Source organism: Phocoena sinus, chromosome 21 (genome assembly GCF_008692025.1).
Source record: "Phocoena sinus isolate mPhoSin1 chromosome 21, mPhoSin1.pri, whole genome shotgun sequence".
Lineage (NCBI taxonomy): Eukaryota > Metazoa > Chordata > Mammalia > Artiodactyla > Phocoenidae > Phocoena > Phocoena sinus.
The window spans coordinates 17,880,212-17,894,123 of record NC_045783.1 but is presented as its reverse complement, the minus strand read 5'-3'; the positions used below and the strand labels follow the sequence as shown (position 1 = coordinate 17,894,123).

Here is a 13,912-nt window from a genome sequence, read left to right as displayed (position 1 = left end):
TCTCACCTCGCTTCCCATCTTCCCCTCCTGTAGCTGTTCCTGTCTCAGCAATCCACCCTTCCAGGGCGGGGGGCAAACAACCTTGGCGCTGTTCTTAACTCCTCTTTTTCTCTCCTCTCATCTCTACTCTGTCAGTAAATCCTTAGCACTCTACTTGTAAATACATTGTTTATTTCCACTTCCACTGCTACCCACCACCCGCTCTTTCCAGCTTTGCCTACCCTCCTACCTCCACCCAGTTTATTTTTGCCCAAGAGCCTGCTAAATGTTAACTCCGAGCTCGGATTCCTCCTGGGGATCTCCTCACAGCCAGGTGAAAGTCCGCACGTTCTCTGTCCCTGGTCCCCCTCAAAGCTCATTGCCCACGACTGCCCCATCCCTGCCCCTCACCCACCCTGTCTTCCTGTTCCTCCTTGAAGACTCCAAGCACATTCCTACTTCCAGACCCTCTGCTGTCCTTAGGTGAGCGGATGCCTTGCTCCCTCACTTCTAGGTCTCTGCTCAAGTGTCATTTTATCAGGAAGGCTGTATTATCAGCATATATCAATAACCACCCTAAACTCACTCCCACCAACATCCCTCTCCTTGAATTTTGCTATTTTTCTTCATAGAATTTTCTCCATCTCTCTCTCTCTCTCTCTCACACACACACACACACACACACACACACACACACACACACAGTGTATATCCCCTAATTAGAAAGCTACCTGGCAGCTACCTGCATTTACACAGTATACAATGAATAGGGATTCTTAAGGTCTGTGACACACCATGTGTTCTGTACCCACACCCAACTCGCACCCGAACAACCAGACTTCAACTAAACTTTTGCTAAACCTACTAGAAGTGAGGATTTCAAGAAATGCAGGTGGCTTTGAGGAATGCTTAAAAAACTCCTGCTTAACCACAACTTGGAAAACTAAAGAAAAGGTAACTGCCGCTGTTACACGCTAGTGGCGTGTTTCACTGTAACGAACTTATCAGCCTTGCTTTTGAAGTGAGATAGTGTATTTGATTACACAGACTACCTCCCCAATACTGTCAAATATTGGGCAACGGAAGAGACTTTAACAATTGGGCAATAATCTGTCTTAAATCAAAACAAAATGCTGACCTTGGTTCTCTCGATAAAACCAAACTGCAATAATAAGAAAAAACAAGGGGCATGTTTAATAATCCAGAGGCAGCCTCAAGGCAAGAATGTGAGCAGGGCTGCAGAAGGCCTTGCCCTGGGAGTGTAAAGCCGGACCGGAGTGAGAACCCAGACCACGTTCTCTCCCACTCTCAACATCCAAACACAAGATGGCGTAGCTGCTGAGAAAACAAACTTTGCAGCTACACTGTCTGGTTCTGCAACCTCACTCTGCCCCTTTTAAGTTATTTCACCTCCATTTCCTCATTTGCAAAATGGGGATAATAATAATACTTACACCTAATAGAGTTATTTCAAGGACTAATGAAATGAGTGCCTAGCACACAGCAAGTGCTACTGAAGGATTTTCTTTCACCAGTACTATTATTATATTGCTACTGTTACAAACAGGCACCAAAAGTATATTCAATCTCACCAATAAGCAAAGCTATAGTATATAAATTAATGAGAAACCACACTTCACGTATCATTCTCATAAGAATAAAGGAAAAAAGTTCCTCTGCTACACTGGCAAAGCAGACACAACTCTAGAGGAAAATCTAGCAGAAGATATCAAAAATCTTTAAGATATATATAGAAATGGAACCCAAAATCACACTTTAGAAATTTAATCTGAGGCAACAGAGAGATCTGCCCAACAATTTAAATTCACTGGTGTTTATCACAGTTATTTGTTCTAGTGACGAAATGGAAGCAAATTAACTATCAAATAGTAAGTCATAATAAACTTGGTTAAAAGCTGTGAAATGCCTGAAATTTTAGTCTGCTTGCAACCTAACAAGTTAGCCTGCCGCAGTTTCATGGTTGCTGAGGGAAGACACAAGACTCCTGGGTCAGAAACAAAGGACTTCATTACTCTCTGCACACCAGGAAGCAGGAGCTCCATGTCTGCATCAGGTGCCTACACCCACCCCTCCCCACCTCCCCAGTCTGAGGGGAAACAGCAGCCCAGTGGATGCTGCACTCAGAGCAGCTCTGTGTCCCAGATGAGGAAACTCAGAGCTCAGAGCATCATACACGCCAATCTTATAAGAGGGCTGCTAGCAACCCTGACCAACCTTTGGCCCCAAGGAAAATGTTGTCTTTATTACCCGGACAGCAAACAAATCTGCCCTTTGCCCAAGGGAGAAACTATTTCTCTCTTCCAAGGCTGTTTACTATAAAATCACCCTTGAAAAGATAATTTCAGAACAAAAGAACAGAAATGTTTACGACCCACGGAGAATTAACTGCCTCCCAACACTAAATAACTTATAATGCATCCACACAATGTGAGACCACGTAGTTACAATGAATCACTTTTCAGAAGAATGTTTAATAAGGTGAGAAAAATGTTTATGGTATACTATGACATACAAAACACAGACTCTCACTCCCCAAATTACACACACACACAGGCACAGAGAGACAGAAAGAGAGAGGGAAAACAAATGTAATTTTGTTTTATAACACTTTTCCATTTTTATACAAAGAAAAGGGCTCACAATATACAAAGTTAACAGCAGTTCTTCTTGGGTATTGAGATTGTGTATGGCTTTTATTTTCTTTCTGCTTTTTTGAACTAAATTTTCTGTAATGCATTACCTTTTTAATCAGAAAAAAAGGGCTTTTAAAAAAATATACATGGATATGACATCAAAAACACAAGTGACAAAAGAAAAACTGGGTAAGGTGGACTTCATCAAAATTCAAAACTTTTGTGTTTCAAAGGACACCATGAAGACAGTGAAAAAAAACCTGACAGAACGGGAGAAGACATTTGTAAGTCATATATCTGATTAGGGACTTATATCCATAATATATGAAGAACTTTTGCAACTCGATAATTTAAAAAGACAAATAATCCAATTAAAAAATGAACAAAGGATCTGAATAGAGAGCTCTCCAAAGAAAATATACAAATGGTCATTAAGCATATGAAAAGATGCTCAAAATAATCAGTCATTAAGGAAATGCAAACCAAAAGCATGATCAATACCACTTCACACCCACTAGGATGAATAAAAAAGACAGACAATAACAAGTGTTGGCAGGGATACTAAAAAACTGGAACCTTCACACATTGTTGGTGGGATCTTAAAATAGTATAGTCACTTCCAGAAAACAGTCTGGCAGTTAAATATATATACAAATATATATACATACTATACACACACACAAAAACAATTATTGAAATGGAGAAAGATATAAATAGATAATTGAGGAAAGTAATAAAATAGTCAATAAACATATTTTTGAAAATGCTTCAACCTCACTAGAAATTAAAAAAAAGTACCATGAAATAACGCAGTGCTATCCCCCCTTTAACAAATATTTTTCAAATAATTAAGCAATGGTACAGTGAGAAAGACACTATGCCCTATTTCTGAAAATTGATGTAATATTTTTGGAAAGTCATTAGGCAACATTTATCAACCATAAAATTGTTCATCTTCCATGACACAGTAATTCCATCTAGGGCTCTAGCCTATATGCAAATAATAATTAATAAATAAGATATTCTTCATTATATTATTGGAACAGCCTTATGGGGAAATGGTTAATGTGATAATGACATTTCCATAGGATAAAAAAATCACATAGTCTTCTAAAAGCATGTTTTCAAAGACCACAATAAGGTAAGTGAAAAGAAGCACACTACAAAATTGAATTGGGTGATCCTAAATTTCTAAACAAGCAAATAAAAAGTGTGAGTATTCATGCAAAGAAAAAAAAATCAGAAGGAAATATACTCACATATTAACAGTGGTTAATTTCCATATTTTTCCTATTAAGGAATTAAAAGTAAATATACTTTTATAACCTGAAAATGTATACTTTTTAAAACAAAGATGAAAGAGATAACACTTAGTGCCGATGGTATAATGACAGTGAATGACACAGAGAAAGCCCATCTTCTCATGACTCTATTGATCTCTATCACAAAGAGATCTTGCAAATGACATCACTATTTTCAAATGGGGGTATGGAATTTTGAATTATAAGCTGGTGAGTTTGACATTAAATCTAGGCAAGATTCTAAAATGGCTTCTTTAATGGAATTTTGTATGAACCTAGAAAAGGAAACTATCAGTCAGCAGGAGGATTCACTCAATCATTCGCAGGCTACTTCAGTTTTTTCTTTGACGAGCTATTTGGAGAGGTGATGGAAGCCAAGTTTATTAAACGGTAAATGGCACCAAGCTGAGGGAACTAGTGTATCTGTTATCAGGATGGAGAACCTGAGAGAGAGAGTGAACTTAAGCTACTAAGAAGTCACATCTGCCTAACTTAGTTTCTTCCCTGGATAAGATCATGGATGAGGTAATAATAGAGGGCAAGGCTGTTAAATAGTGGATGGTACCCGACTGAGAGGAATAGCAGATGTATATCAGGATCCAAAAACAGTGTTAGGGATTAAGCAAGAAGCTAAATCCAATGAGATAACATTCAAAAAAGCTAAGTGTAAGATACTATCATTCAAGGAAAAGGCAGGGGAGACTTGACTTCACAGCTCAGTGTGTGGAGACCACTTCAGGGCTCTCTTCCACAGTCAGCTCACCAGAAGGCCACTGAGCTGTGGCTCGAGGATATTTAAATTTAAAAAATAGTTAGCAAACTTTACTCTCTCCCAGTTCAACAAAACCTGAAGTAATCATATACTTTTTTTTAACTCATTGAGTAAAGTAACCAGGATATAAAGGGACTTAAAACCAAGCCACTGGTTGGTTGCCAGAAAAGCAGGGCTAACCCAACTACTTCGGTGAGAGGGAAGGATTATGGAGGTGGTGGCATCCTAGGAAACCCTCGAAGGGCCATTTCCTGGAAGGAGGGTTGATGTATTGGGGAACATTCCAGGGGACAGAGCTAGACACAATTACTAAAAACTACAGTGAGCCAGATTTTGACTCAATATAAGGAAAACTTCCTAATGGCTAGAGCTGTCCATGGTCATCGTGGATTGCCAAGGGACACAGCAAGTTCTCAGCATCAGAAGTAGGGAGCTCGGGCCAGCTGGGCACTGCGCTCAGAGGAAATTCAAACAGGATTCTAGTCTATTCTCCCCTCAGATGCCTGAAACACGTTCATGTCTTTGCTAACGAGAGTCATCCAGACTCTGCTTAAGACACCTGTAATCCTTCAAGAGATAAACTAATTTCTCTTCTATAACAGGTATAATTGTGGTAAAGAACTTCTCTATACGGAGCCAAGACCTTCTCTTCCACAGTCCCTTCACTTCTGCTCGCTGGGACTATAAAGAGTTTTTCTAAACCCTGGACCATAAAGAAGCTTTCCAATACTGAAAGATATCACGTAATGAGAATCCTTATAAAGAGTGTTCCTACTCTCATCATTCCACTCTGGGCAATAATTAATTAAGAAAACTGCACCAGGTATTTTCCTAGGGGCACAAAACCCACATCCCTATGAGTGGATACAGTTTAAGCAAACCCTACTCAAATGAATAATATGCAACCATTAAAACAATAAATAGGGAGATGACATCTGAATAGAAAATATATATACAAAATAATGGTGGGCAAAAAATTCAATAAGAGAGATAAAGCATGCTATTTTCAACTATATAAAAAGGGCATATTATCACAAATTAGAACTGAATTTGGAGTGATGTAAATATAACTTCATCTCATTAGGTTGTTTTTCTAAGAAATTGTTTAAATGTATAAAAATAAAAATCTATACTCCCCCTTTTTTTTTTTTTTTGCGGTACGCGGGCCTCTCCCTGTTGTGGCCTCTCCCGTTGCGGAGCACAGGCTCCGGACGCGCAGGCTCAGCAGCCATGGCTCACGGGCCCAGCCGCTCCGCGGCATGTGGGATCTTCCCGGACCAGGGCACGAACCTGTGTCCCCTGCATCAGCAGGCAGACTCTCAACCACTGCGCCACCAGGGAAACCCTATACTCCCTTTTGATGTAAACCTAACAATAAAAATCTATACTCCCTTTTGATGTAAACCTATCTCTTCACCCATTTAAACCATTAGTCCTAAAGTGCCTAGGTTCTGAATACTACATAAATCATTCTAGATTATTAGATGTATATATAAAGAAAAAAGATTTAGTTGTATAATATGTAAGATGTACTCATAGTTTCCTCAAAAATTAAAGTTACTATATGACCCAGTTATGATCCACTTCTAGAGATACACCCAAGAGAAATGGAAAGTTATGTTCTCCCAAAAACCAAGTGAGTGTTCATGTGCAGTGCTATTCATAATAAACAAAAAAGTGGAAATAACCCAAATGCCCATCCACTGATGAAAGGATAAACAGAATGTGGTATATCCACAAAACGGAATATTATTCTGCAATAAAAAAGGAATGAAGCACCAACACCTACTACAAGTCGGATGAACCTAGGAAGGGTTATGCTAAATGAAGCAAGTCACAAACGGCCACAAATTATATTACTCATCTATATGAGATGTCCAGAATAGGCAAATCTAATAGAGACAGGAAGTAGACTAGTGGCTGCCAAGGGCTGGAGTAGGGAATGAGGACTGACTACTAATAGGTACTAGGTTTCTTTGGGAATGATGAAAATGTTCCCAGTTAGATAGTGGTGAGAGGTACACAACATACAAATATACCAAAAAACACTGAAATGGGGCTTCCCTGGTGGCACAGTGGTTGAGAATCCGCCTGCCAATGCAGAGGACACGGGTTCGTGCCCCGGTCTGGGAAGATCCCACATGCCGCGGAGCGGCTGGGCCCGTGAGCCATGGCCACTGAGCCTGTGCTCCGCAACAGGAGAGGCCACAAACACTGAAATGTACACTTTAAAATGGCTAAATGGTGAATTTTATGTTATTTTAATTCTGTCTCATTAAAACAATATATAATGACAAAAGACATATCATTATATATATGCTATATATTTTATAAAATATATTGACATCCACAAGTACTTAATACTATTAGAAGACTGACAATATGGTACCTAGCATGGGTACAATGCACAAAAGGCCTGGATTACTAAAGAAAATATTAAAAACTGAAGGGCTGAAATTAAGAATCACTCATTCCTTCTATTATCCAATTATTAATTTATTTACTGTGTGCTTACTTGGTGCCAGAAACTATGTTAGGTGCTGTGGATACAGGGGTGATCAAGATGTGACCCTCACCTTCACAGGGCTCCTGGTCTAAAAGGGGAGCTTGACATGAAACAAATAATCACTTGCATATATATAAAACATGTATGTAACAAGGGGCATAAGGTGAAATATGGGTTCCATGACAGAATATATCAGTAACAGGCAGCCCTGATTTAGATGGAGAATTGGGCAATTCCTTCCTGAGGAAATTATATTTAATCTGAAACTATGAAGATGAGAGATTTAGGCAGGTGAAGAGCAGGGATAAGAGTCTCCTCCGGATGGAACAGCAGGTGCAGAAGTCCTGAGGCAGAAAAGAACCTGTCACATGTGAGAAACCCACGAGGGCTAGCTGTGATCAGAGGGTGGTGAGTGAGAAGACGACTGTCACAGAATGAGGCTCAGAAGTAAACATGGGTCTGTCCAGGCAGGCCACTCTGGGGATTCTCACTCTATATCCTGGGTACAAAGGGAAGCCACCCAAGAATTTCAGCAGGGAAGTAATATGACCAATTTGTGTCATAAAAGCATCACCCAGGCTCCCTCTGTGGAGGAGGGATTGGAGAAAAGCAAAGAGGAGGCTGTGAGAGTAACGGCTGTGAGAGTAACGGCTCAGACCAGGGATGGGGGTGGAAAGGAACAAAAGACATTTTCAAGGTCTATTTGGAGTTTTGGAGGTCATCACATATTCTTTTTTACAACTCAAATTTACATGTGTGGGGAAAAAAAGTCTTCCAGAAAGACCAAAACATAAAAAGTAGAGATTACTTCACCAAGTTCCTAGACACATTAGCATCTATCCGATACTAACCCAAACCCTACAAAACACTTCAAGTTACTTCTAAAAGCCCTGAAGGCTTTATATATAACTAAGTAACACGTGAACCCAAATTATCCCTAAGCTTCTTGCAGGGTTTTTTCTTACCAGCAAGTCTTCAGCGTGGCAGAGAAAACCAGACAGAGAAGTAGAAACAAAAAGTTCTCTGTGATGCAATACAGGTAATGCTTGGTGTCCTAACTTAAACCCAACTGCAAACTAGCTCCTCCTTGGAACATTTTCTTTTTCTTATACGGGAACCATTCCGGGAGAGAAACACCTTGCTTAGTATACGCTCTGTTAAAGGCTTCTGTTAAACAAACACACACACACACACACACACACACACACACACACACACACACACACACCACACACACCAGCAAGAAAGATGTGCAAAGCATCCAGATTATACATGGGTATCTATCTCCTTACACTGCACTCCAGAGACTGAAGCAGAGTACAGAGGCTGCGATGGATATCGCACAGCTTACAAAGAGTAAATGAATGACTTCACTGTAATAGGAAAACAACTGTACATTACACATGCATTTCCCTTCCTCTTAAAATAAACCCCTGCCAGCCACATGGTAAATACACTTCAAACTTGAGTGTATACCCCTCACAAGCCACCTAAGACATGAAATCGTACAATATAAGACAAGCTATCTACTCAGCACCCCCAGAATATAATGGAAGCCCAAAACAAAGACGAATATGACCATCAAAAATTATACATTTTACAACACAAGCTCTGTAAGTAGTACGGTCCCTTTTCATTTATACTGTGAAAATTAGTATTGCACTTAAAAATGTAAAATGAAATTGTTTAAAATATCGAATCACTATGTTGTGTAACAAGAACTAACACGGTGATGTAGGGCAATTACACATCAAAACAAACAAACAAACTCATAGAAAGAGAGACCCAATTTGTGGTTACCAGGGGGGCAGGCTGAAGGAAGGTGGTCAAAAGGTACAAACTTCCAGTTATAAGATAAATCAGTACTAGAGATGGAATGGATAACATGATACATATAATTTATACTGCTGTATGTTATACATGAAAGTTAAGATAATAAATTCTAAGAGTTCCCATCACAAGAAAAAATTTTTTTCTATTTCTTTAATTTTCTATCTAAATGATGATGGATGGTCATTAATTTATCGTGGCAATCATTTTATGATGTATGTAAGTCAAATCATTATGCTGTACACCTTAAACTTATCCAGAGCTGTATGTCGATTCTATCTCAATAAAACTGGAAGTGAAAAATAAAAAATTGTTAATTGTTTTAAAAATGTAAAATAAAATTATATTGTTTAACCTCAAGGAATCATGTCATGTCATCAATTCTATCTTTATCGCTGTTAAGGCTTTCAGCATCTTTGAGGGAGTAATGATTTATTACAATATACCATATTTACACAACTGCCTGACAGCATCTCCAATGCTCCTGCGTGTTAAGACTCAGCTCTTCGGGCTTCCCTGGTGGCGCAGAGGTTGGGAGTTCGCCTGCTGATGCAGGGAACACGGGTTCGTGCCCCAGTCTGGGAAGATCCCACATGCCGCGGAGCGGCTGGGCCCGTGAGCCATGGCCGCTGAGCCTGCGCGTCCGGAGCCTGTGCTCCGCAATGGGAGAGGCCGCAACAGTGAGAGGCCCATGTGCCACAAAAAAAAAAAAATTAAAAAAAAAAAAAAAGACTCAGCTCTTCTAAGAAGCCTTCCCTCACCCTTTATGGTAGAGCTGATCCTCCATCCATTGCCCTCTCTGCCCACTGTCCCTTGTACACATCTCTCTCCAGATTTACAACTGCCTCCATTCCAGACCAGGAGCTCCCTGGTCTGGAGCTTCACAGAGCTCACACAGGAGCTTCTCACAGGAAAGGTTCTCCAATGCTTGTGGAATGAAATGAATGAATAAATGGACTGGATCCCCCCCAATCTCTGTAGCTTTTAATTTTTTTCCACCTGCATTATCCTAAATGTTCATGACTCTCAACTCAATGAAATTTCAGACAATTATCCATTTCCCCCCATTTCCTTCTGTTTCCTGACAGAAGATTTATGGTACAGGGTGTTTATGAAAACGGGTTTTAAGAACAAGTGAGAATATTGCTTGATGTTCAGGTTTGCACACATAGCTTTGTAGAGAATGAGTTTGAATAAGGATGAGAAAAGGCCTTTACTCCCCAAATTCATATTCCATAGGAAGAAAAGCACTCAGTGTCATGTCACCCTATCACTACTGACATTCACATCAGACATCATTTTTATCAAGAGCCCCCTTCATCATGACAAAGAAAGGATGCCCCTGGCAAGGGCAGAGGGAGTTCATGAGTTAAATTCCTCATTCCAGAATAAATTATTTAGCACCACTTAAACCCTGAAAGCTCTGAGCCACCTATCTTGCGGTTTATGGCACTCTCCTCTAAGTTTACAATTTCCCGATTGTGAAGAAACAATTTAATTCCATAGTGCAAAATCAATACAACTTAACTTTACTGTTGGAACTCACATTATGTGGCAAACTGAAAGATCTTATTCTTCCACTGACATAAGACAATCGTAAAGCTGCCTTTATTAAGAGAAACCATTCCGGAATTTAGGAATGAATTTTTCTTACTGGACTTACTGCACAGCAATGGCCCCATAAGGTGAATACGATCCCTGGGGCCTCCTAAGTTCCGCCCACTCAGGCCCAGCTTTGACTTCACTGTCAGGACCTAGATTTTGAACAGGAGATCATCCCGGAAATGCAAGGCGCTATAGTGGTAGTAACAAGAGACAGCCAATAGGTTGCCGAAATAGGTTTTGTCACTAATTTAGGGTTTTTATCAGGAATGTCGATCACCTTTTTCGCTCTAAATTTTATTACTAGTACAACCATGAACAGTAAGGTTTGGTACAGGGGTCAACGTTTCCAGTGTTATTTAACTGAAATGATCTGGGACCAGACGCTTTTGTTGAGTTGGCAAGATCTGGTGTTGTTTAAAACAGACCAGTGGACGAATCTGTAAGCTGCAACCCACTGGAAAAGGCAAGAAGATGGAAGGATTGATAATATTCAGTCTACAGCGAACACTGATCATCTGCTCGGTGCAAGGTCCACTGCAGCTGATAGCCTGAGAACCAAGAAGCAGAAGGGCGAGTTGGGCGGGTCCGAACCCTTAGATTCAACAAGCTTCCCGAGTGCATTCAACGCACCTGCACGTAACTCGTTTCCTTGCACCTGTTATTAGGAAGGCTTGTTTCTCTTTCAACTGCTCAGAGCAGCCAACAGAAAAACAAATTTTTTTAAAGCAGCAACCTAGTGCTAGACCAGAAAGGAGCGTTTATCAGCCTATCAGCAGCCCCATTACTCTACTGGCAGTTAGGCTTCCCTCCCGTCCTGCCCTCTGTCCACTGAGCATCCCCAAGGACAAGAGGTTAGATCCAGCAGCAGCCCAGGCTAGGCCTGTGAGGCAGCAAGAGGAAGCCCAGCCTCCCGGCGAAGCGGGAGAGGCTCCGGCGCCGCCTCCTCCCTCGCTCGCTCGCGGCGCCAGTTCGGTCTGCGCCGGACAGGGAAGCCGGGCCTCCAGCCGGCTCAGCATCCTTCCTCTTGCTCCCGCTCTCCCTCCTCCGCCCGCGCCCGTAGCACCAACCTTAGGCGTGCGGATGTGCTCCATGGCGAGCCCGCCTCTGCTGGTTCCGGGCGGGTGAGGCCTCACGTACCTGCGCGCGTCTGCAGCGCGGCGGGAGGGACGCGGGGAGGGGGCTTCGCGCCCGGGAGCGGGCGGGTCTCGGGCTTAGCTCCGCCCTCAGGTGCGGCGGCGCCCGCGCGAGGCAGGCGTGCGGGGCCCGGGGCGCCCGCGCGGCCCTAGAGCGCGCGTCTCTGCGCCACTGCCACCTGTACCGCCTGTTGCCGCCCCGCCCCTTGCCTGGCTGCCTGGCTGGGGTCGCGGGAGCCAGAGCCGCTCGCTTCCTCTGAAGAAGGGCAGCCAGCGTAAGACTGTCGGGTTACTGTTCCCCGAGACACAATGGGGGCCTTGCGGTGGGTGTGGCCTCTTGGAGGAGAGATGGGACCAAGCGCTGCTCCACACCGCCCATGGGCTTCCTTCCAGAGCGTCCCAGGATAGGTGGGACTTCAGGGTGGGGCAGGAAAAAGGCTGCCACAAACACTCCAGATCCAGTGTGGCCTCTTGGGCCCTGTCTGTATATTTCACCACAGGCGGCAGAGCATTTGGGATGAAGATGGAAATAGCAACAGTGTTAGCGCCCGAGAAAGTGCTGTTAAGGCAGGCATCTCGCATCAACCTGTGACTTTACCGTTGGAAGAGACACTTTCCCTTGCGCAGTACTGGATGCTCATTTGACATCTTCACTTAGCTCTAACTGAACTGGAAGATATAGATAACAAAGCATCCATTATAAAGCATCATTCTTCCATTTATGATATTAAGAGTAGTTGTTGCCACTGTTAGTACTAAGCCATTTGGAAAAGCCAAAGGGAAGAAATGCGCGCCACCCACCCCCGCCTTTTTTTCTTGCAAACCTGTGTGTAAAGGTTTACCATAACTAATTATTTCATAAAACTGTTCGTAGTTCTTAGAATAATATCTCTCCAATTTTTTCCTAGCTCTTACTCATCTCTCTTTTACCTGGATTGTAAATTCTTTGGCTGTAGACATTGGGGTTTTTTTAATCTCTTTTTGTCCAGTCCATGGTAGGCACATTGCAACCTTCCAAATAAATGTTTATTTAATCAATACAGTATTGCATTTTTTTAATTTCCAGGTCCCCTTCACATATCTTTTATCATTTCATCCTCCTTCCACTCTGGGAGGCAATTAGGACAAGTTCAGTAAACTGATGTTTGCATATGGCAAAACTGACCCAGAGTATAATTTCTTGTTACTAAAAAACACCAGGAATAGCGTCAGGAGCACTCTGGTTCCAATTCAGCCTCTGACCTCATTCCACTTATTAGGATAAGTTAACATAGAATAAGCTAGAAATAAAATAACAGTAGGGAAAGAAATCTCTATAAGTAAACATTTGGGTTTGATCTAACAGTTCTCTGAGGAATCCTCCTTGGCTTGACCCCCAGCCCCGATCGCTATCCAGCTTATTAGATCGCAAGCTGTGTTGACCCCAGACAGCCACTCTGCTCTTTCTCACTTTCTCTGCACTGCCTCATGCCCCCATGTTTCACTGCTTCTCTGAACCACCACCCAGTGGGGCAGAAGAGATTGAACAAAGCAGCAAGAGCTGGTGGGCAGTGGAGTGAGAGAAGCTAGAATACACGTGATCCTAAGTAGGGCAGAAAGTGAAACCAGCCATTCACTTAGTTAAGAATCACTGATATTAATTTACTGACGGTCATGCACAAGGTACCATGGCAGATGCTGGGAAATGGAAGGGAGACCCAGAGGAGGAGGATACCAAGTTCCATAACAGTGATACGGATAACACCAAGGAAGTGAAAAGTAGACCAGTGAGATGGCAACAGAGCATGTGGAAATGCCAAAAGTAGCCTCAAGGAGATTGACCTGCTTCCTACATTTTCCATGTTAATTATATGGAAAATAATAGGTGAACTCGGGATCATATACCTAATGCCTAAAGTTTGCTGCTGTTGCATTTGTTATGAACCAAGGGTCATGTGGATAAATGTTGCACCTCTGAGTGTTCACAGAGCAGAAATCTCTCCATCTGGCACCAGAACCAAGAAGTAAGAAGGGTAGAAAAAAATGTATTCTTCTAACACTACAAAATTTGCAGAGGGATCCACATCCAGATTTATACTGCATCAATTTACTTTTTACACTACAGAGTCACTTTGCCCAGTGGGTTGGAAGAT

General features: G+C 42.0%; 1 protein-coding gene across 2 annotated transcripts in view; it reads right to left on the bottom strand.

Moving 5' to 3' along the window:
* MTMR7 (myotubularin related protein 7) overlaps positions 1–11,875 on the bottom strand; it is a 96,186-nt gene extending 84,311 nt beyond the window's left edge. The window contains exon 1 of one of the 2 annotated variants that reach the window (XM_032618572.1): positions 11,715–11,875. In XM_032618572.1, the coding sequence (XP_032474463.1) occupies positions 11,715–11,738 (24 nt within the window). In that variant the 5' untranslated portion in view covers positions 11,739–11,875. The remainder of the gene's footprint in view (positions 1–11,714) is intronic. The other variant, XM_032618573.1, reaches the window with a different exon arrangement.
* Positions 11,876–13,912: the final 2,037 nt, after the last annotated feature.